Here is a 25,126-nt window from a genome sequence, read left to right on the forward strand (position 1 = left end):
AGAGCATCCAGCTGTAGAAACACTGCCAGACTAGACTGGAGCCTGGGGCAGTCCCGAGCTCCCCAGACCCCGGTCGAAACCGTCCAACCCGTGCTAGCGCGGAAAACGGACGTTAAACGATGATGATGATGATGATGATGATGATGATGATGATGATATATATATATATGTAGGTCCCGGGTTGAGTCGGGGTTAACCACAGTAAATAAGGTACTCAATACATAGCAGAGTAAATTAATTTATTTTATAGAAGGAGCTTCTACAGGACTAGAACTGTTTCATTCAAAAGAAATCATCAGGAAGCTTCCTGATGATTTCTTTTGAATGAAACAGTTCTAGTCCTGTAGAAGCTCCTTCTATAAAATAAATATATATATATAATCGCCATTACCATTACGATTCTGCAATTTAAATTCCCAATTCAACTTACTTTCTTCTTCAATTTCAACTCCCGATCGATGCCCGCAGCAAGTTCTTAAAAATTTATCTTACTATTTTTATTCGTTGTTACTACGTTTATTCATACATTGTTACGAAAATTTAACCTTTTAGGCTACTTTCAAGCCTTCGCCATAACTTGATTTATCTTTCCTATCTCTCTCTCTACAAAATTTAACCTTAGGCTACCTCAAGCCGTAATCCCATCTCTTCCCATCTTTCCGCCATTGGCGGTGCGCCCGCCCCCACCCCCACCACCAATACCGGTGAACTCTGTTCTCACCACCACCACCACCAATACCGGTGAACACTGTTCTCACCCCCCACCACCACCAATACCAGTATACCCTGTTCTCACCATCTACACCGGATACGCCTTACTCATCTACACCGGGTACGCCCTACTCCCTCCCCCTCCCCCCACTACCCCTTCTCCTCATATGCTTTCACTGTGAAAAGAGAAGCTGCTAGCGCCATAGCTCATCAACTGCCCACCGATCTTACGCTTCCTCCTGACACTGCCTCATTCCGACCATCCCCTTTAGTACCCTCCCGCCTCGTAATATCCTACGTTTTTATTCTTAGGAACCTTCACCAACCCCTTCCTGCCATCGTTCCTCCTTACCCCAACCTTCCCCACTGGTTGCTCCCCTATATTACCCGCCTCAACTGGACCCCCCCTCCCCAACTCAACTCTAGAATATCTGTATTTCTTTCCTCTACCTAATTACGTTACTCAGTGACGATAAATGCTGTGACTACAAAGACCCGGGCTGCTTTCTGCAGCAATCCACATACCCCCTACCCATTCTAAGTACCCCGGATCCCCAAAGTACCCTGGATCCCCAAAGTACCCCGATCCCCAAAGTACCCCGGACCTCGTTGCCCCCGTGCCGCTGACACGTTAAAATGCTCGAACCGATCGTGACGATGCCGGACCCTCCGGCCCCTGTGCAGGTGGCACGTAAAAAGCACCCAATCCACTCACGGAGTGGTTGGCGTTAGGAAGGGCATCCAGCCGTAGAAACTCTGCCAGATTCAGACTGGAGCCTGGTGCGGCCCCTGGCTTCCCAGACCCGGTCAAACCGTCCAACCCGTGCTAGCGCGGAAAGCGGACGTTAAACGATGATGATGATGATGATGATATATATATATATATATTATGTGTGTGTATATGTTTGCGTGTCTGTGTTTGCCCCCCCCCCCACCAGCATCACTTGACTACCAATGCTGGTGTGTTTACGTCCCCGTAACTTAGCGGTTCGGCAAAACAGACCGATAGAATAAGTACTTACAAAGAACAAGTCCTGGAGTCGATTTGCTCAACTAAAGGTGGTGCTCCAGCACGGCCGCAGTCAAATGACTGAAACAAGTAAAAGGGTACAAGAGTAACCCAACACCAGTTGTCAAGTGGTGTATGGGAACATATGCAAGACAAAGACACATACACAAATATATATGACAGGCTTCCATACAGTTTCTATCTACCAAATTCATACACAAGGCATTGGTCGACTCAGGACTACAGTAGAAGACACTTGCTCAAGGTGTCACACAGTGGGACAGAACTCAAAACCACATGGTTGGGAAGCAAGCTTCTCGATCACACAGCTACACGCATACAGTTCCCTTTTGGCTAATTTAGTTTGCACTACTCAAGACAACTGCAGAAGCTGTTTGCCGGTTTAGTTAGATCTCTTCACATGCTAAGCACTAAACACACAGTATAACTGGTCGTCAGTAAGTCACATTCTCTGTTTGTCAATAATAAATCTATAATACTTCCATATTACATCAAGTCAGAACATGACAGTATTCAAAGATGATGATGGTGATGATAGTTGTGGTGGTGGTGATACAATAATTGTTGAATATTTGTTCTTGCATCTCTGGAGATAAAAATCTTATCATAGTTTAAATAATTTCACCACTCAACAAGTGGTTACTTGATCAACTAGAAATAGAAACCAAATCTCTATTAATTTCAGGTATAGTCCCACCGTGCGGGACCTTGGATAAGTGCTTTCTACTATAGTCTCAGACCAACTAAAGGCATGTGAGTGGATTTGATAGATGGAAACTGAAAGAAGCCTGTCATATATATCATCATCATTTAATATATATGAAGGTGCATGGCTTAGTGGTTAGGGTGTTGCACTCACAATTACGAGATTGTGGTTTTGATTCCCAGATCAGGCATTGCATTGTGTTCTTGAGCAAAGCACTTCATTTCACATTGCTCTGTGATCATTTCGTCATCTGACATGTGGCACATGTTGCACTTGTACAGGTAATGTCGATTTGATGGAGGGAGTGACCTCATGTGAGCACAAACATTTGATTACTATAAACAAATCATCTGTGTGGTCTAATGACAGGAGAGTCGGCTGTGTGGTAAGTAGCTTGCTTACCAACCACATGGTTCTGGGTTCAGTCCCACTGTGTGGCACCTTGGGCAAGTGTCTTCTACTATAGCCTCGGGCCAACCAAAGTCTTGTGAGTGGATTTGGTAGACGGAAACTGAAAGAAACCCGTTGTATATATGTGTATATATATATATTATATATATATATATATATATACATGTGTGTATATGTTTGTGTGTCTGTGTTTGTCCCCCCAACATCACTTGACAACTGATGCTGGTGTGTTTACGTCCCCGTAACTTAGCGGTTCGGCAAAACAGACCGATAGAATAAGTACTTACAAAGAACAAGTCCTGGAGTCGATTTGCTCAACTAAAGGTGGTGCTCCAGCACGGCCGCAGTCAAATGACTGAAACAAGTAAAAGGGTACAAGAGTAACCCAACACCAGTTGTCAAGTGGTGTATGGGAACATATGCAAGACAAAGACACATACACAAATATATATGACAGGCTTCCATACAGTTTCTATCTACCAAATTCATACACAAGGCATTGGTCGACTCAGGACTACAGTAGAAGACACTTGCTCAAGGTGTCACACAGTGGGACAGAACTCAAAACCACATGGTTGGGAAGCAAGCTTCTCGATCACACAGCTACACGCATACAGTTCCCTTTTGGCTAATTTAGTTTGCACTACTCAAGACAACTGCAGAAGCTGTTTGCCGGTTTAGTTAGATCTCTTCACATGCTAAGCACTAAACACACAGTATAACTGGTCGTCAGTAAGTCACATTCTCTGTTTGTCAATAATAAATCTATAATACTTCCATATTACATCAAGTCAGAACATGACAGTATTCAAAGATGATGATGGTGATGATAGTTGTGGTGGTGGTGATACAATAATTGTTGAATATTTGTTCTTGCATCTCTGGAGATAAAAATCTTATCATAGTTTAAATAATTTCACCACTCAACAAGTGGTTACTTGATCAACTAGAAATAGAAACCAAATCTCTATTAATTTCAGGTATAGTCCCACCGTGCGGGACCTTGGATAAGTGCTTTCTACTATAGTCTCAGACCAACTAAAGGCATGTGAGTGGATTTGATAGATGGAAACTGAAAGAAGCCTGTCATATATATCATCATCATTTAATATATGAAGGTGCATGGCTTAGTGGTTAGGGTGTTGCACTCACAATTACGAGATTGTGGTTTTGATTCCCAGATCAGGCATTGCATTGTGTTCTTGAGCAAAGCACTTCATTTCACATTGCTCTGTGATCATTTCGTCATCTGACATGTGGCACATGTTGCACTTGTACAGGTAATGTCGATTTGATGGAGGGAGTGACCTCATGTGAGCACAAACATTTGATTACTATAAACAAATCATCTGTGTGGTCTAATGACAGGAGAGTCGGCTGTGTGGTAAGTAGCTTGCTTACCAACCACATGGTTCTGGGTTCAGTCCCACTGTGTGGCACCTTGGGCAAGTGTCTTCTACTATAGCCTCGGGCCAACCAAAGTCTTGTGAGTGGATTTGGTAGACGGAAACTGAAAGAAACCCGTTGTATATATGTGTATATATATATATTATATATATATACATGTGTGTATATGTTTGTGTGTCTGTGTTTGTCCCCCCAACATCACTTGACAACTGATGCTGGTGTGTTTACGTCCCCGTAACTTAGCGGTTCGGCAAAAGAGACCGATAGAATAAGTACTAGGCTTACAAAGAATAAGTCCTGGGGTCAATTTGATCGACTAAAGGCGGTGCTCCAGCATGGCCACAGTGAAATGACTGAAACAAGTAAAAGAGAATATATATGTGTGTGTATGTGTGTACTGATTAACAGATAACTTTTTGTTGCATTGATATCAACGCTTGCTATTACCTAATTTGAGTGCATAGATTTCAGATATAAAGTTGGTTATTTCCTAAATGCTCTACTTTTTTTGCAATCAAGGTATTTCACAATCTCAAAATTTCGTCTTCCTCACATTGACCTCATAATCTATCAGGAGAAATATGTGATTACACTCTCTTTAAATTAGCTGGATAATAAAAAAGAAAATGCAAGATAGTATAAATTTATTCAAGAACACAATTTGAAACCCTTTTCCTAATAAGCAAAGGTTATAATTTATATAAATTGATTGATAAATAAGACATTAGTTACTATAAGGGGGCAAAGCTCAATTGCAGTCTATTCATGTGGGAATTTGTGCTTCAAGCACAAATTGCATTTGTGGACTGTCTCAGGGCAGTCTCACTTAATGCTCCAACAGTAGTCTGCCATCATATGTGTGTCCCATCCTCCTTGGTAACACTCTTCCATGGTCTTGAGGTCCTGCTGGAACTGCTTGCCTTGTTCGTCACTTACTGCTCCTTAGTTCTCAGGGAATCTACCTATTTCTTTACTACCCACAAGGGGCTAAACTTAGAGGGGACAAACAAGGACAGACAAAGGGATTAAGTCGATTACATCGACCCCAGTGCGTAACTGGTACTTAAATTACCGACCCCGAAAGGATGAAAGGCAAAGTTGACCTCGGCGGAATTTCACCCCAGAATGTAACAGCAGACGAAATGCTGCTACGCATTTCGCCCGGCGTGTTAACGATTCTGCCAGCTGCCGCCTTCTCAGGGAATCTATCAGGATGACTGTACATGAAATAGTGTTTGACATTCATGTTACATCCAGGATTACAAAAAGCTGACAACATAGGCACAGGAGTGGCTGTGTGGTAAGTAGCGTGTCTACCAACCACACGGTTCCAGGTTCAGTCCCACTGTGTGGCACCTTGGGCAAGTGTCTTCTACTATAGCCTCAGGCCGACCAAAGCCTTGTGAGTGGATTTGGTAGACGGAAACTGAAAGAAGCCCGTCGTATATATGTATGTATATATATATATGTGTTTGTGTGTCTGTGTTTGTCCCCTAGCATTGCTTGACAACCGATGCCGGTGTGTTTATGTCCCCGTTACTTAGCGGTTTGGCAAAAGAGACCAATAGAATAAGTACTGAGCTTACAAAAGAATAAGTCCCGGGGTCGAGTTGCTCGATTAAAGGCGGTGCTCCAGCATGGCCGCAGTCAAATGACTGAAACAAGTAAAAGAGTAAAAGAGAGTATATTAGTTATGAGAGTTTCATAGTTGTCAGCCTTTTTATTACCGAGAAGGTTTTCTATTACTGCCGCAAATGAAACCCATGCAGTCCTTTCCTTGCTGTTCATCTTTCTGGCAAATTCTTGATTATGTACAAGTGTATGAACCTGTGGTCCATGAAACACACCTGACGAGATCTTCTCAAAGGACAAAGCAGGGATAACAGGGACTGTGATGGAAGCATTCACCATCAATATTTAACGCTTTGACAAACTGTTTCATCAAGTCCAGCTGGATGTGGATTGGAGGTAATTAATTAATGTGACTACAAACGACTGGAATGCAAAACTTAAATTTGCATGAAAACTAGAACATGTAGAACATAACCGTTTTCAGATTTGAATTTAGCAGGTTAAAAACAGTAAGAATTAGTAAAAACTATCTTATGCAATTGAGATTTCGAAAAAATTTGTTGTTCTCTGTTATGTGTATAGCAGAGGCAGGGACATAAAGAACATACATGTATGGCCCAATTTACTTAGCTGAGCATATCTTCTCAAGCACAGTAAATTGCCAGATGTATAGAAATCATTTGTCAACCATTCAACTAGAACTTATGTTTTCATAATAAATTGTCTTTCTTTGTTTTAAAATTCAGCAGTTCCATTCTAGCACCATCTTTCTTCTGTAAAGTGATAATTCAGTTGGTCTAATGTAGTTTTCCAAGCATCCACAATGTCATGAACTAAACCAAATTTGGGGAGTTGCAAGGGAAGTTTTCTTTTATTTTAATGACTTGTTCATCCTTAAATTTGAACTCCAAGCCTTCAGTTATGTATAGATATGTACCACAGTTTGGTCTATCACATTCAGTAACCATGGTTTTGGAAACTTGCTTGAACCCTTTCTCCCTAGAATAATTTTCACTGTATTAGGTTGCCTTTTACATTTAATGATTTGTTGATTTCCTAGAATTTTTTCTCAGTCATCCATCTTCAAGTAGGATGGTTAAGTTGTTCTGGATGTGACTAGATATTTTCATAATTTTGAGATTAATTGTTGATACATATGGCAAAACATTTTTCTAGGTTTTACTTTTCATTTTTCTGAGATCATGAGAATCAAAACTTTTTGCCCTTTCTATTCCACATGTAATAAGATGAAACGCTCTTCGAATTAGTATCTTTTTCAATTCTTCCAATCTTTAATCACATTTCGTTGTGTTTGATAGAATTGTGCAAATCTGTGTTTTGCTAAACTGGAAGGAATATTTGCTATTGTATGAACAAGGCCTGCTGCAAGGTATATCACCAGCTATGACAATATGCTAAATGGTTTAAAAACCATCTGCTGGCGTATCCTAACATTTCATACCAAGGAAAAAATTCAAATATGAATTTACCATATAGTCATAGTGATATAGCTTGAAGCAGGCCTTGTTTGCAGCATCAAGAAGTCACAACAATGATGAAACATCGATGTCTGTCACTCTGAGAAGGGAGCTGGTGTGAGTTGTCTTACTTACCTATGACTTACCTTGAGGTGTTTTAAGCACAAGGCACATTGAGAATATATTCTTTTACACCTAAAACGCAGCTGACCCACAATCTAACAACACACACACTTTATGTATGTGTGCTCGATTTTATTTATATACTTATATATATGTTTCTTATTCAAATTTAATTTTTTCCATGGCATGAAACATTGGGACATGCCAGCAGATGGTTTCTAAACCATTTAGCGTGTAGTCATAGTTGACAGTACAGCTTGCAGCAGGCCTTGTTTGGTACACAACATTGAAAAGCCACTGCAATGATGAAGCACCGATGTCTGTCACTCCAAGAAGGGACCTGATGTGAGTTGTCTCACTTGCCTATGACTTACTTTCAGGTATTTTTAACACCAGGTACGTTGAAAAGATATTCTCTTATGCCTAAAACACAGCTAACTCATAAGCCAACAACACACACACCTTGTGATTGTGTGTTCGATCTTGTATGTACACACACACACACACACACACACACACACACACAGACAGGCAAACCTATACAGGTGTAAATACATAAACCAAGAGGGGTGAAGTTAAGTTCCCTAGAAGAAAGAATGTAGTAAGCCTCAGTAATGCAAAAATTGCTTCATCCATGGTTATCCAAATAGAATTTGGCCATAGCTATTGTTTTCCAACTCTAAGGTTAATGTTTGCATTCTTAAGTTCCCATGGAGCTTCATTAATGCAGTGGTGTTACCTCTTGTGGGGTTTAGGAAGGAGTGAATGTGAGAGATTAGATGTTACTTGAAAGTGTTAGCTTTGAGGTATATATAGGATTTAGTGGCATTAGGAGTACTCTCTCTTTTACTTGTTTCAGTCATTTGACTGTGGCCATGCTGGAGCACCGCCTTTAGTCGAGCAAATCGACTCCAGGACTTAATCTTTGTAAGCCTAGCACTTATTCTATTGGTCTCTTTTGCCGAACTGCTAAGTTACGGGGACGTAAACACACCACCATCATTGGTTGTCAAGTGATGTTGGGGGGGGACACATAAACACACACACATACATATATATTATGGGCTTCTTTCAGTTTCCGTCTACCAAATCCACTCACAAGGCTTTGGTCAGCTCGAGGCTATAGTAGAAGACACTTGCCCAAGGTGCCATGCAGTGGGAATGAACTCAGAACCATGTGGTTGGTAAGCAAGCTACTTACCACAGCCACTCCTGCACCTATGTTGATTATGTTTCTTTTGTAAACAGTAGGTTTGTAGCTTTTACAGGGCATAGTGTTGTGTTTGTGCATTTACTCTTGTGATTATCAGAGTTGGTATTAGTAGAGCAGGACTGGATCTTTCTAAGACTGGATGCAATAATTGCCTGAGCTGAGCTGATTACTATAAAATCTTCAGCAGGGACACCATTAAGCTTTCATACTCCAGTACACCTTACTTTGCCAACAACAAAACTATCCTCTGGCCACATTTTTCTTTCTACTGCCAGCTTAAATTAGGAAAGGATATAGATAATGTAGTTCTAGAGAGCCCCTGATAAAGCTAAGATGATCACAACAGAAATGACATTGATCAATCATAGTTCTGTATAGTCCATAACTACTGTATATGTATACTTGTATAAATACAAGTTGAGAGCTATATAACCAAATGTAGCAGTTGCATATTCATTTCAATTTAATAAATCAAGAACAAAAAAGTCATCTGTATTATTATTACTATTATTATTATTATTATTATTATCTTTTTTTCTTCTTTCAAATTTGCTTCCATTTCTTGCCGAGTGTCTTCCCGACTCCTAGAGCAAAGAAACTCATAGTATACATTGGTAGGCCATTAAACTAAACTCACTAGTTCGTTCATTTTTTTTTTTTTTAAAGTTAAATTAAAATACATGGGTAGTAATAGTTCTCACATCGACAATGTTCTTCTCAATACGTGTGATGTACCAGTTAAGACAATCTTTTGCACTTCTTGCAGGGATGGTAAGCCAGGGATCATTCTCATATAATTTTCGGTTCCCGTCTTGATCATTCCCAGTGCTCCTACGATCACTGGTATTGTAACCGCCTTGAGATGCCACATTTTCTCAATTTCAATGAGCAGGTCTTTATATTTTCTGAGCTTGTCAAACTCTTTCACCGAGATATTATGATCACAAGGGATGCTCATGTCGATCAATAAGCAAACTTTATTGTTTTGGTCTTTCATTATTATTATTATTATTATTATTATTATTATTATTATTATTAGTCAAGACGAAGTGCGCAATTTGATTGTAAGATATTTTATTGGTTGAACGATATTTCAACAGTATGTCTGTCTCTGTCAAGTTCAAAATAAGAAGTGATCATTCAAAATTATGATTATTGTTCAACCAATAAAATATCTGACAATTGAATCGCACTCTTTGTCTTGGCTGTTTACCTTTGTGAAAAGTTATGTCAATCCTTTTTAAAATATTACTGTTATTATTATTATTATTATTATTACTATTATACAAACTTAGTGGAGCTGAGTAGTTGTACCTTTCACCAATTACTTAACATTATATTGTCCTAAATACTCCTGGTATACAAAACCAATTTATGGTCCTCTTCTTCTCTTTTTGACTGATAATAACCTATTTCACACAGTAACGAGCCTTGACAACAATCTATGTGTTTAGAATTGAACTAAAGAAATAGAAATATTGAGGTTCATCATCATCATCATCATCGTTTAGCGTCCGTTTTCCATGCTAGCATGGGTTGGACGGTTCTACTGGGGTCTGTGAAGCCAGAAGGCTTCATCAGGCCCAGTCAAATCTGTGAGTGTTTCTACGGCTGGATGCCCTTCCTAATGCCAACCACTCCGTGAGTGTAGTGGGTGCTTTTTACGTGCCACCCGCACTGGTGCCAGACAGAGCTGGCAAACGGCCACGAACGGATGGTGCTTTTTATGTGCCACCGGCATGAGGGCCAGGCGAGGCTGGCAACGGACACGAAACGGGGCGGTGCTGGCAACGGTCGCGAAACGGAAAGTTCTCTTACATGCCACCGGCACTGGTAACACATCTGCAATTTCCATTGATCGATTTCCATTGATCGATTTCGATTCTGATCCTCACTTGCCTCAACGGGTCTTCACAAGTAGAGTTTCGACATGCCACCGGCACTGGTAACACATCCGCAATTTCCATTGATCGATTTCGATTCTGATCCTCACTTGTCTCAACACGTCTTCACAAGTAGAGTTTTGTGTCCCAAGAAGGGAAGGTATGCATACGTAGGCTGGCTCCATCCCATGTAGAAGGCCACGGGTTATGGACTCACTTGTCCTGCCGGGTCTTCTCGCGCACAGCACACTTCCAGAGGTCTCGGTCTCTAGTCATTTCCTCAGTGAGACCTAAAGTTCGAAGGTCGTGCTTCACCACCTCGTCCCAGGTTTTCCTGGGTCTGCCTCTTCCACAGGTTCCCTCAACCGCTAGGGTGTGGCACTTTTTCACACAACTATCTTCATCCATTCTCGCCACATGACCATACCAGCGCAAACGTCTCTCTTGCACACCACAACTGATGCTTCTTAGGTCCAGCTTTTCTCTCAAGGTACTTACACTCTGCCGAGTGTGAGTACCGGCATTACACATCCATCGGAGCATACTGGCTTCATTTCTAGCGAGCTTACGCATATCCTCAGCAGTCACGGCCCATGTTTCACTGCCATGTAGCATGGCTGTTCGTACACACGCATCATACAGTCTGCCTTTCACTCTGTGCGAGAGGCCTTTTGTCACCAGCAGAGGTAAGAGCTCTCTGAATTAGTTCAACAAACTGGTACAAACCTCTCAAGTGTTGAGGCGACAAATTTTGCTTGTTTAATCATTACACATTCAGATTACCCTGTCAAATTTAAGAGTTATTAGTTAACATTATTTTGAATTAATCATGGATTATCTTCTAACTTTGAGATTTCAAGGATTTGACTGTATATCTTTAGAATGACATTGTAGGGTGGATGTAAGAGGCCAGATTTTGACTGTTTAATCATAAAATAAGTAGAATATTTGGGCTGGATATGGCCAGTTTAAATGCTGATGAGTTAAATATTTAATCCATAAATGACCTTCACTAATTTGCCTCTGAAAGCCAAGTCCATTACTACACCAACTGTAAAGTATTCTGTAAGACCCTGAATGAAATGTGCTAATTTTCTAATTCTTCAAGAAGCTTTCAGAGCAATGAAAATCAAATATAGGAAATGTTTATCTTCATACTATTTTCAGTTCCTTTCCATATACAATTAAGAACAACACATCAGACACTGAGTAATTATAAAGCTTTCCTTTCACAAGTCCAGCTGCAACATTATCACAGAAGTCATCTGCTTGCCTTTTTCTCTCACATCCTTTCCAAAAGTTAATGTGGGGTAAACATTATGTGCTTATATAAATGGTAACACTATATTCTAGAAAGATACTTTTACCCTCATTACATCTAATTTATCTCTCTCTATATAAACGGCAGTTTGTCTGTCTGTGTGTCTGTCAGGTTGTACCCTCACCCTGACCACGGCTTTCAACCGATTCTGATGAAACTTGACACACACATAGCCCAATGTCATAATTCAAAACTAACACAGCGAAAATTTTGAAAAGTTCCCCCAGTTCTGAAAAAAATCGATAAATTCGACATGGGGTCGAGAATCTAAGCTTTTTATATGCAACACATTTTCTGTCTAGGGGACACAACTCGACAGCTAGGGACAGCTAGGAATATCGTATACACAGAACACTTGAGAGGTTTGTACCAGTTTGTTGAACTAATTCAGAGAGCTCTTACCTCTGCTGGTGACAAAAGGCCTCTCGCACAGAGTGAAAGGCAGACTGTATGATGCGTGTGTACGAGTATTCGAGTGAAGAGAAGACATTGCAACCTACACATGCGCCTTCGTTCCCTAGAGGGAAAGGACTAGATTGGGATTAGTCGTTGCCTACCAGGGGCTCTTACATACCCGGGCAACGCCGGGCTATGCTGCTAGTGTTTGATAAAAACCTGAACATACAAAATAAAAGATGACTAGGCGCAGTCTTAGGAATTTTTCAAAGGAAGTGCACAAAGGTAGAAGGGAATACTGAAGTCAAACAACTGCATTTAGGTTCCCTTGGCTTTGTTTTATCAGCTTTCTATTTTTAAATCAAATTCTTTCATACCTTAGACATATGCAGATTCATTTCCCACAACTCTATGTGATAAAATCATTGCCAATAAGACATGAAGGTTAAACTTATAAAGTATGTTTTTTTCTTACAAAACAGTTTTTATCCTTTGTCCTATGTGTTGCATGTGACACAAAAGACATACTTCTCTGGCAACCACGTATCATATATGATACGCATTCTCAATTTTTTTCAACCATCAGAGTAACTTGAAACTTATGAAAGGAAAGCTTTATATTACTCAGAACTTATGAAACAAGGGCTAACTAAAAGTCTGAAAACTAACATGAACGCCTAGAACAAATTTATGAAAATACTAGCAGTATTGCCCGGCGTTCCTCGGGTCTGTTTCGAACCTTTAGAATTGGAATTTTTGAAAAGTAAAAATTTTGCATTATGTAGCTTGTTGTTCTCTTTGAGTGAACATTTTTCTGGTTGAAATACACTGAAAAATGGCGACACAGCAGTAAAAAAAATAGGGATTTTCATAGAAAAAAAGCACCTTTTTGATGTAAATAATTTTGGTGTTAACATGGTCCGATTTGAATTTTTTCTTCTACAGAAGGAAGAGCAAGCCTTCTTCTGTCGTACTCTCAATTTTGGTCAACTTGCGCGGCAGGGTCTCGGAGGAGATAGTGTTAGTTGAAGGCTACCAAACCTGCCATACACAGACAACTTCAGCTTTATATATATAGAGAGATTTTGAACAGGCACAGGGTTAATACATGCAATTTCAAAGAGGAGGGCATTGGTGAAAGTAGTAAAGCAATGATAGAAAGGCCCTGTGCTATTCAGTTAATTACCTTTACATTCTGATTTTGATTGCTGCCAAAATCAGCTTTGTTTTCGTCCCTCTCAGTCAATGATTGAAGAATCAGTCAAACATTGGAGTCTAAATAATTCAACTCTTTTACTTGTTTCAGTCATTTGACTGCAGCCATGCTGGAGCACCGCCTTTAGACAAGCAAATCAACCTCAGGACTTATTCTTTGGAAGCCCAGTACTTATTCTATCGGTCTCTCTTGCCGAACCACTAAGTTACGGGGATGTAAACACACCAGCATCGGTTGTCAAGCGATGTTGGGGGGACAAACACAGACACACAAACATATACACACACACACATATATATATATATACAGACATACATACGACAGACTTCTTTCAGTTTCTGTCTACCAAATCCACTCACAAGGCTTTGGTTGGCCTGAGGCTATAGTAGAAGACACTTGCCCAAGGTGCCACGCAGTGGAACTGAACCTGGAACCATATGGTTGGTAAGCAAGCTACTTACCACACAGTCACTCCAACTGTTAACTATGTAAAACATATGTCTTTGTATTTTGAGTTTGTATTTGGTTTGCAAGATTCTTGATGTGAACTCATGTATTGAAACAGACTTTGTGGTATCTTGGGAGGGTCATTATACCAATACTAAACTGTTGCACTGGTTCTATTTCACTTCTTTTATTATTACTATTCAGTCAGTGTGCATACACAACAGAGTGTAAGCACCCTGAGAGATTTAAGAAGCATCAGATGTGTGCAATAGAGACGGCTGTGCTGGTATGGTCATGTGTTGCGAATGAATGAGGACAGCTGTGTGAAAAAGTGTTACACCCTAGCAGTTGAGGGAACCTGTGGAAGAAGTAGACCTAGGAAAATCTGGGATGAGGTGGTGAAGTGCAACATTCAAACATGGGCCTTACCTAGGCAATGACTATTAACCGAGACCTTTGGAGATATACTGTGCTTGAGAAGACCACACAAAGCTAAGTGAAACCGTAGCCCGTGGCCTGTGCCAGTGGGTGTAACCAGCCCACTTATGAATACCCCTCATTCACTGAACAATAAACTTTACTTGCGAAGGCCTATTGAGGCAAGTGAAATCAAATCAAAATCACTGACATGGCCCATGACAGTACCGCCTGATTGGCACTTGTGGCGGTGGCACGTAAAAGTACCCACTACACACCTGGAGTGGTTGGCGTTAGGAAGGGCATCCAGCTGTAGAACCTTTGCTAGATCAGATTGAGCCTGGTGCAGCCTTCTGGCTCACCAGCCCTCAGTCAAACCATCCAACCCATACCAGCATAGAAAGTGGACGTTAAACAACACTGATGATGATGATGATGAATTGATTAACTATTTGACCAATTAACTAATCAATTGTTTGATTAATCATTTAGTCAGTCAATCAATCAATCAGCTAGCTTTGTAGAAATCCTTTTATCGTCATTTGCAACCTCAGACCTGGAGTTAGAGAGACTGTATCATTGATGAGGACATGAAAGAACTTTGATAAACCTAGCTGATTGATTGACTGATCAATGATTAACATAGAATTGTTTAATTAATTGGTTAAATGGTTAACCAATTGGCTAATAATAATGCTTTCTACTATAGGAACAAAGCCTAAAATTTGATGGGATGGAAGTAATTGATTACATCAACCCCACTGCTTAATTGGTACTTATCTCATTGATCCTGAAAGAATGAAAGGTGAAATCGGCCTCAGTGGAATTTTAAACTCAGAACATAAGGATAGATGAAATACCACTAAACATTTTGCCAGCTTCCCACCTTCAATAGACTATCGTCATCATCATTGTTGTTTAACGTCCGCTTTCCATGCTAGCGTGGGTTGGACGATTTGACTGTGAGCTGGAGAACCAGATGGCTGCACCAGGCTCCAATCTTGATTTGGCAGAGTTTCTACAGCTGGATGACCTTCCTAACACCAACCACTCCGAGAGTGAAGTAGGTGCTTTTTATGTGCCACCGGCATGGGGGCCAGTCAGGCGGTACTGGCAACAGCCTCGCTCGAATCTTTTTACACATGCCACCGGCACAGGTGCCAGTAAGGCAATGCTGGTAACGATCACGCTCGAATGGTGCCTTTTCCGTGTCACTGGCATGGAAGCCAGTTAGCCGCTCTGGCAATGATCAAGCTCAGATGGTGCTCTTAGCACCATACTACTACAACTACTACTACTACTACTACTACTACTACTACTACTACTACTACTACTAATAATAATAATAATAATAATAATAATAATAATGATAATAATAAAAGAAGTTAAACAGAACCAGTGTGTGTGTTTGTTATTGGCATAATGACCCTCCCAAAATACAACAAAGTATGACCTTGTACTTAACTTCGAAATCAGCATTTGTAACTTTGAAGAGGTTGTCATGAACAAGATGGCCACTGTAGTGAATAATTCAAATGATTAACTATCAATTATGTTATCAGTTGTTGTTGCAAAGGATTAGCATATGACCTGTGTTCCATGTGCGTTAAGCTGGACTCGACTGAACATCATTACTTAAGACAGAGCTAGAGAAGAAAACCCTAAGATAACTTCAATCCAGTTCAGATCCTTAAGATTCTCTTTGTTCTCCTGCTATTGTTCCTACAAAAATAATTAAGCAATATTGATTATTTTACTGTTGCATTTATAAACTATTTTCTCAAGCTTCCATTTATTTTAATAACTTTATTAAAAGTCATTATGTCTGATTTACTGCCAGGGGAAATCCTTGACCAGCTTCTTAATTCTCCGCTATCTTGTTCATTCCATCTTAATTATTTTTCTCTTGGTTTTCATATTATACTTGTTTTGATATTTCTTTTATTAATTGCCTAGTCTTTCAGTTAATTGAAATTGGTTCTATTTTAGAGTTGTTTACCACTTAGTTGTTTAGAATTATTTTCCTAATTACACCCAAATATAAATCAGTTATTTCTACTTATTGATGGGATAATGAAGCTCTTTTATCTCTGACGCATGTAATCAACATTTTTTCTTTATCATTTTGAACTAGTTTTCAGAACTGAACTTTCATTCAGAAAGTAGTATGTTTCTATATATATAGAAACATACTACTTTCTCAATTAAGTTATATATATATAATATAATATGTGACACTGATTCGGTTGCCATAATAAAACTCCAAGTTTCAGATGCCGGTGAAGGTTTTCGCCCCAATATCTGAAACTTGGAGTTTTATTATGAATTAAAGATCATCTACACCTACAATTTTTTCCTTTCCTCATACTTCATATATATATATATATATCATCATCATCATCATTTAGCATCCGCTTTCCATGCTAGCATGGGTTGGACGGTTCAACTGGGGTCTGGGAAGCCAGAAGGCTGCACTAGGCTCCAGTCTGATCTGGCAGTGTTTCTACGGCTGGATGCCCTTCCTAACGCCAACCACTCCGTGAGTGTAGTGACTGCTTTTTACGTGCCACCCGCACAGGTGCCAGACGGGGCTGGCAAACGGCCACGGACGGATGGTGCTTTTTATGTGCCACCGGCACGGGGGCCAAGAAATGGACAGTCCTTGGTACGATATTATCTATTTGTAAAACATGAACAGAAATGGGTTTTCTGATAATTCTTCCACTTTAATAATTAGATGTTTATAAGTTATCAGGTGTTTACAAAAGTGACTCTAATGGGAGTCACAGACATTTCTGTTCATTTTTTTCAAATATGTTTGTGTGTTTTTGTCTTTGTGTTTGTCTCCCAACCTCTGCTTGACAACCGGTGTTGGTTTGTTTGCATCCCTGTAATTTAGTGATTTGACAAAAAGAGACCAATAGAATAATTACCAGACACTAAGAATATTACTGAGGTCGATCTGTTCAACAAGATCATTCAAGGCAGTGCCCCAGCATAGCCACAGTCTAATGACTGAAATAAGTAAAAACTAAAAAAGATGTGTGTGTGAAGGCACATGACCAGATGGTTTGGGTATTGGACTTTTGATTGCAAGATCATGGTTTTCACTCCTGGACTGGAAAAGAGCAAAACATTTTATATCGCATTGCTCTGGTCCCGTCATCTATAAATGACTTACCCTGCAATGGACTAGTGACCTGTTTAGGGAAATGTCATGATCCCAGTCAATTATATACTATAGGGCTGCTTGTGTAGTAAGTAGAATGGCATTTATCATCATTTGACTGCGACAATGCAAGGAAGCACATTGCAAGCAGTGGTTTTTAAAAACATCCAGTAGTTTGGTTGATATAGTGATATATATATATATATATATATATATATATCTCTGACCCCCTTCGGTCATGAATGACCATGGGATTGCACCTAGAAAGTTACACTCCTAGACACAAGTCCGGGCAAGGTTGTTTATGGAAGACCAGCAGTCGCCCATGCATACCAGCCTCCCCTCTCCATGCCACCAGTGTTATCCAAGGGAAAGACAAAGGTCGATACAGCTTGGCACCAGTGACGTCGCAACTCATTTCTACAGCTGAGTGAACTGGAGCAACGTGAAATAAAGTGCCTTGCTCGAGAACACAACACGCAGCCCGGTCCGGGATTCGAGCTCACAACCTCACGATCGTAAGCTCGACGCTCTAACCACTGAGCCATGCGCCTTCACACACACATATATATATATATAATATATATATATATATATATATATATTATATATATATATATAATTAATGAGAGAGACGGCAGATGGAATAAACGGGAATCTTTATTGATCACCAGGTGTATACCTTATGCTTAATTAACTATATATATATAGTAATAGAATTCATAGTTTCTGACCTGTATCTGCTACCATTGGTTTCACACACACGTGTGCATGATCTTCAGGCGAATATGAATTCTATTACTAATAGACTCATGAGATTGAGTACTTTTGTGTTGACCTCTTATATATATTCAAACATTATATATATGTGTGTGCATGTGTTTGTGTGTATATATATACACACTCACATACAGGGTGTTCAAGCTAAATGTGACAGTTTGCATAAAAGAAAAGGAAAACACAATATCTAATTGAATAATAAAAGTTTTTGTTTTTTTTAAATCAAAAAATATCAACTAGATTATAGCTAGAAGATAATACTTTACTCAAAGTAACCACCCTCAGCTTGCACCATGACTGGAACTTGCCACATGCATTCCTCAGTTTGTCCCTAGGAAGATCTTCAAACACCTCCTTGATCTTGACTTCAGCTGGACCTTGGTATTGCAGGAAGAGTGGTTGGTGTCTTTTGGAACTGCGCCACACACATAGCAATCCATGGGATTACAATTCAGGGGCAATTAGAAGGCCAGAAACTGGGGCTGGTGAAGTCATAGAAATTCTCCAAGGAACTACATCTGACTCTTTTGGGAGGTATGGCAGGGAACCGAAACTTGATGCCACATATATAGCTTTCCATGAGCAGCCCTCTCCAGCCAGGCTTTGACCACATAGCTGTCTGAACTGAGCTTCAGGCCCTGCTCAAAGATTGGGGGCAGCATCATGTCACCCTCACAGGAGACACATCCAAAAACCATCACAATTTTCGGGCACTTGACTTTCATGATGTCCATGTCACATCGTAGACCCTTTTCATTGATCACAGAACATTCAGCCAGTAATGGTGAGGTTGGCATTTTGAGACTTGGCATGAATCATCATGATACTGGTAACTATTTCTCAATATTCAGATGGTTTCCAGTCCTCCATGTCAGCTAAGTTTTTCTCAATCACAACTTTCATCTCTATGCTCTCTAACACTTTTGACTGTTCACCAATACATCAAGTTGTTCTCAAAAAGAGAAACATGAAAAATCATCAAATTTAACTAGAACACCCAATGTGCATATATATTTATACATATGTATGTGTGTGTGTGTGTGTCTATGTGTGTGTGTATGTATGTATAAAATTAGCTGCATTTCTTTCACATTTGTCATAGTTTTTCGCGATGGACTGACAGGCTTAGATTTCATTTCATATCATTATGAAAATGTCATCACTCTTACACTAGCCATTATCTCAGGCCTTGTGTAGAAATATCAGACTATTAGTATCTAAATTGTTGACGGAAAACTGAAGTGTTTTATTTTGAATTCTAAATACTAGCAAAAACACTGCCATCTGGGTGGTTTTCTGCTACTGTATGTTATGTTTGCTTGTAGTAAACTTGAAATGAAAAATTTCTGAGTGATTATGATATGATTAATGTATGTAGTGTAAAAGCTTTCACTGATATTCTTAAAGTATTCCTAAAATGTTATTAACACCTATCATCATCATAATCATCATCATCATTTAACGTCCGTTTTCCATGCTAGCATGGGTTGGACGGTTTGACCAGGGTCTGGGAAGTCAGGAGGCTGCACTAGGCTCCAGTCTGATCTGGCAGTGTTTCTACAGCTGGATGCCCTTCCTAACACCAACTGCTCCGTAAGTAGTGGGTGCTTTTTACGTGCCACCAGCATAGGGGCCAGAGGAGGCTGGCAAACGGCCATAATTTGGTGCTTTTTAACAAAAACAATTGAATAAAAGTGGTAGAGAGAAAGAGAGCGATAGCATGACTAGGAACAAAGTAAATGTAACAAAGTGTTCTGGGGAACGATGAAAAGTATTAAAAGAATAAAAAGGGATGGGGTACAATGAGAGAAAAAAGGCTGAGACCAAAGGGAGCAAGATGTTGGAAAAACAGAAAAATAGTAAGTGGATAAGAGTGAGAGAGAAAAGGTTATGGTGACATAGAAGTAGAAAGACTAACAGGATAGAAGCAGTAAATAAAGAAGAGATGGAAGGAGAGAGAGTAAGAGAGAAAAGGAGAGAGTGCATTGCAAGGAAACAATAGAAGAAAGGGGATACAAGTGTAAGATGTAAAAAAAATTTTGTCGCAATGAAAAAAATTTAGTTTTCTGATTAGTGTGTAGTTGAAATCTTCATTAAAAAAAGGAAACTTGGAAACCACATTTTAATAAAAATATATCAAGATTGGAACTTATAAGAATTTTCTAGGCAGTTGAGAAGTTCATGAGGATTCAGCATATGGTATCAAAAGTGAAGCAAAGAAGATTCACAGATCTTGACTTTGCTGATGTTGTGGTACCTCTTAGTACCACATATATGGTAATTTAAGACATATCTCAATATCAGCAACTCAGAGATAGTTCTTTTTTTTTTGCATTAGTAATGTAAAGACAAAAGTGATGATTATTGGTGAGACAGTATCAAGTCCAGCTGGAAGATCACCAATTCTCTCCTGTATTTGGCTAGTAATATTACTACTATTAGAAACTCAGAAGATGATATGGAAAAGAGCCTCTCTATGGTCATTTAATCTGCTAGAAATAGCTGCTAAATCTCCCTCTAATCACATTATCCTATGTTAAAAACAAACCAAAAAATGAACATCTTACATTTACATTTGAAAATAAAACCACAATGATAAAATACGGAATAGTTTTAATCTTAGGTTTGAGTCATCAGACAACAACTTCACTTTTTTTTCTGCTTTTCTGTGCAGTTTTATGCTTGAACTTTAAACCTTTAGTATTTAAACGGGTCACATCCAGCCAAAACACTCCACATATTTTATGTTAATACCAGACAAATCTGATCTCTCACACTTACCCTATAATATCATTCTAAAAATAAACAATCACATCAGTGAAATCTCAAAGCTAAGAGATAATGCATAATCAAATCTGTGTGAATAAATAAGCATTACATTTGACGGAGAAATCTGAATGTTAAAGGGTTAAATCCTGAATTTTTTATTGTTTGCTTTTGTTTCTAGTTTCAATATAATGTTCTTCTTTCTAACTTATCTTCAGGTTCTGAGAGCAGTGTCCCCTCGGTTTGGAAAGTTAGCTGCTGAAGAGGCAAAATGTAAAGGAGAGCTACGTTACATGCACTCCAGGGTGATCAGTAATGCTGAAGAGATAGCTTTCTATGGTGGCCATAATGTAAGTATAACATACCATTTTTAACCTAACATAGGCACAGGAGTGGCTGTGTGGTAAGTAGCTTGTCTACCAACCACATGGTTCCGGGTTCAGTCCCACTGCGTGGCACCTTGGGCAAGTGTCTTCTACTATAGCCTCGGGCCAACCAAAGCCTTGTGAGTGGATTTGGTAGACGGAAACTGAAAGAAGCCCGTCGTATATATGTGTATATATATATATATATATATATGTATGCGTGTGTGTGTTTGTGTGTCTGTGTTTGTCCCTCTGGCATTGGTTGACAACTGATGCTGGTGTGTTTATGTCCCCGTTACTTAGCGGTTCAGCAAAAAGGGACCGATAGAATAAGTACTGGGCTTACAAAAGAATAAGTTCCAGGGTCGAGTTGCTCGATTAAAGGCGGTGCTCCAGCATGGCCGCAGTCAAATGATTGAAACAAGTAAAAGAGTATACCTGTGACTATCAAACTTTTATGTCATCGAAAATATAAAGAAATATCTTGTCTAGCCTCCTCATGGGACTTCTAAGGGTTGCTGTTTAACTTTGGTTTGATGGCTTTAAAAGGATGTAGAATGAAGATGACTGAGTAGTTAAGGTATTAGATTACCTCTCCATTAATAATAATATTAATAATAATAATAGTAATAAGTTTGAATCTGCTTCAAGTGTTTTGAGCCGAGTACTTAATTCTGCATTGCTTCATATTGTCCAGCTGTTAGGAATGTTATTTGCAATAAGCTAGCATCAAACTAGGGAGAAATTTATCTCATCAGCTCCACACAAATGTTTCAAGTATCAACTCTTAAAAGCCTCCTTGGGGACTTAGAAGACATTTACATTAACCCTTTCATTACTGTATTTATTTTGAGATGCTCTGTGTTTCTTTCAATTACTTTAGATATAACTAAGAATTTAGTAAAATAACTTTGTTATCATTCAGCTGGTGTTAGGAACATAAATTATGACTAAGGTTTGGTGGAAGATTTTAATTCAAAACCTATGAAAACATGACATTTGTATTACAGAGCCAGAGCTGGTTTCAGCTGGGTTGGTAATGAAAGGGTTAAGAAGATAAGAGATAACTCTTTGCTTAGGTGTCAGTATATCCCAGAAACATTTCCTGATGATCTTGTAATTGTTGCTTTCATGGTTTTTGGTTGGAAGGAATGGCTTGTAACCATGGCCTTTGTGGGCTCTCCAAAACCAGTGAGATTGATGTGGGTGATGTACATCTTAAACAAGTGCAGAAAAAAAAATGACATAAAGATGGATCTCTTGAGGGTTGATTTTCTGGAAAGATTGAGAATAATGGTTGGTGTAGAGCCTGGAGTTGTGGGTGAACACTGTATGGAGGAAGAGAGGAGGAAAGATAAGTGAGTTTGAGTGGATGTAGCACAAGAACAGCCAGCTCTGAGACAACTGAAATAACTAGAAAAGGTAAAGTGAACAGAGATTACATCTGTGAAACAATGATTGGAGTATGTTGGTGAGATGATGAGTAACTCCATGCCAATCATTTGGGTAACCATTTGGGGGATTTGATCAAGCTGTGTGTATATATAGCAGCAGCACTGTTCCTGATAAACAGTATTCCAGTGTGGGTTTCACTTGATGGTGAAATGTTGAATTAAATAACTTTCTCCTATATACAAGCAAAGAGGGTTTGAACTTGAGACCTATAGACTCAAAGCTTAGTGCTATATCCACTTAGCTGTTTTCTTTGTACTGTTCTACTATTTCTAAATACTGTATCGGTATCTACAACATTGATATAAATATATTTATGACATTATTGACTATAAAATAGACTAACCATGCCTCATATCACTATTTTGGCACACTATGACAAATTGACCTCAGACCAAAGTTCATGATCCAGGTGTGCTTGAGTATGACTGATATAAATGGGGTATATTTAAGGCGGCGATCTGGCAGAAACGTTAGCACTCCGGGTGAAATGCTTAGCTGTATTTTGTCTGCCATTATGTTCTGAGTTCAAACTCTGCCGAGGTCAACTTTGCCTTTCATCCTTTCGGGGTCGATTAAATAAGTATCAGTTACACACTGAGGTCGATGTAATTGACTAAATCCATTTGTCTGTCCTTGTTTGTCCCCTCTATGTTTAGCCCCTTGTGGGTAATAAAGAAAGAGGTATATTTCAGAGTGACTGCTCTAACCTAAGTATACTGCAGTATGGACAGTGTGACATAAGAGCACTGAATTTTGACTGGAACAATCCAGGTGTACAACTGTGTGACTCCTGTGACCTCTGTGTATTGCAGTGTAACTTGTATGACTTACATGTGCCACAGTGTGGCTTTTGTAACCTATGTCTGCTTGTTATGTGACAAGTTGATAAGCTGCTGCAGTACAACTTAGATATTTTGCACTATGACCTAAATATACTGCTTTGAGATGTGGTTATGATTTAGGTAAAATGGTAATAAGCAGCAAAAGCGGCAATCTGGCAGAAATGTTAGCACACCGGGTGAAATGTGTAGCCATATTTCGTCTGCCATCACGTTATGAGTTCAAATTCCGCCGAGGTCGACTTTGCCTTTCATCCTTTTGGGGTCGATTAAATAAGTACCAGTTACGCACTGGGGTCGATATGATTGACTTAATCCGTTTGTCTGTCCTTGTTTGTCCTCTCTGTGTTTAGCCCCTTGTGGGTAGTAAAGAAATTGGTAATAAGCAGCACTACATAATTATTCTGATTTAAGGTAGGTATAATATTGTCCATTTAAGTGTTTTAACAAATTTCCTCCCCATAGGAAGATCTCATATATTGTTGCTATCTTATAACAACTCTACATCTAGGCCCCATTATCATTCTTTTATCTATTCATTTTGACTATCTGAAAATGGTTCAATAGTAATTAAAAGACAGTAACTACGATACAATTAGTAAACTACAGTAACTATCAGATAGTAACTAATATATTTCCAGTTCATCTGCTGCAAATCTTATTTAATGAAAAAGTTTTTCTCTCCCTTATTTATTATGGCTCTTGTGTTTCATTCCATCAGGTATGTAGGGGACTATATTGTCTTGTTTAAGGTAAGTTTTTAGTTTGCTGTATTTCTTAGATATCGCTAGAGTTCGCCTTGCTCTGTTCTATTGATTCCATTCTGCAGTGACAGTTTGATGGTACCCACTCCCTACTGTTGTATTAACCCTTTCCCTAGCAACATAGTTCTATTTCATTACAATCACCTAACTTATTAAGCTATAGAAATGTCTCCATTTTCTTCTGTTGGTCCATCCCTAGAGAGAGGGCCTTTGGTACTTGTAACCTTTTAGCTGACAACATCAATACAGTATTTACCTTTGCACTTACCTGCCTGTCTTACTACTTCAGTTACATTCAGTCTTTTCAATCCCATTTGATTTTGTTTATTTTATTTGCAGTTAGATTTTATTATTATTATTATTATTTTGTATCAGAATTCTCACAGAACATAGACAAGTGAGATGTTTAGCTATAATATTCAGTCTTTGTGTCAAAACATAAGATCAGTTGTAAAATGGTAAGTATTGCTCTTGCTCTTCCAGTATTCTGTTGTCTTAATTTTTTGTTGTTGTTTATTCGCAAGTTCAGTGGAGGCGCAATGGCCCAGTGGTTAGGGCAGCGGACTCGCGGTCATGGGATCGTGGTTTTGATTCCCAGACCGGGCGTTGTGAGTGTTTATTGATCAAAAACACCTAAAAGCTCCACGACGCTCCGGC

General features: G+C 39.2%; 1 protein-coding gene and 1 long non-coding RNA gene across 2 annotated transcripts in view; both read left to right on the forward strand.

Annotated features, from left to right (window-relative positions):
- Nucleotides 1-25,126, forward strand: part of LOC115210332 (ATP-binding cassette sub-family D member 2) — a 65,814-nt gene that overhangs the window by 3,937 nt on the left and 36,751 nt on the right. Inside the window, exon 2 of the mRNA XM_029778866.2 lies at nucleotides 21,265-21,396. Coding sequence (XP_029634726.1) covers nucleotides 21,265-21,396 — 132 coding nt within the window. The remainder of the gene's footprint in view (nucleotides 1-21,264; nucleotides 21,397-25,126) is intronic.
- LOC118762854 lies at nucleotides 21,729-24,420 on the forward strand. The gene is made up of 3 exons (XR_004998596.1): nucleotides 21,729-23,305; nucleotides 23,548-23,836; nucleotides 24,078-24,420. It is a non-coding gene; the product is annotated as an uncharacterized LOC118762854 (long non-coding RNA).

This window comes from Octopus sinensis, linkage group LG4 (genome assembly GCF_006345805.1).
Source record: "Octopus sinensis linkage group LG4, ASM634580v1, whole genome shotgun sequence".
Classification (NCBI taxonomy): Eukaryota; Metazoa; Mollusca; class Cephalopoda; order Octopoda; family Octopodidae; genus Octopus; species Octopus sinensis.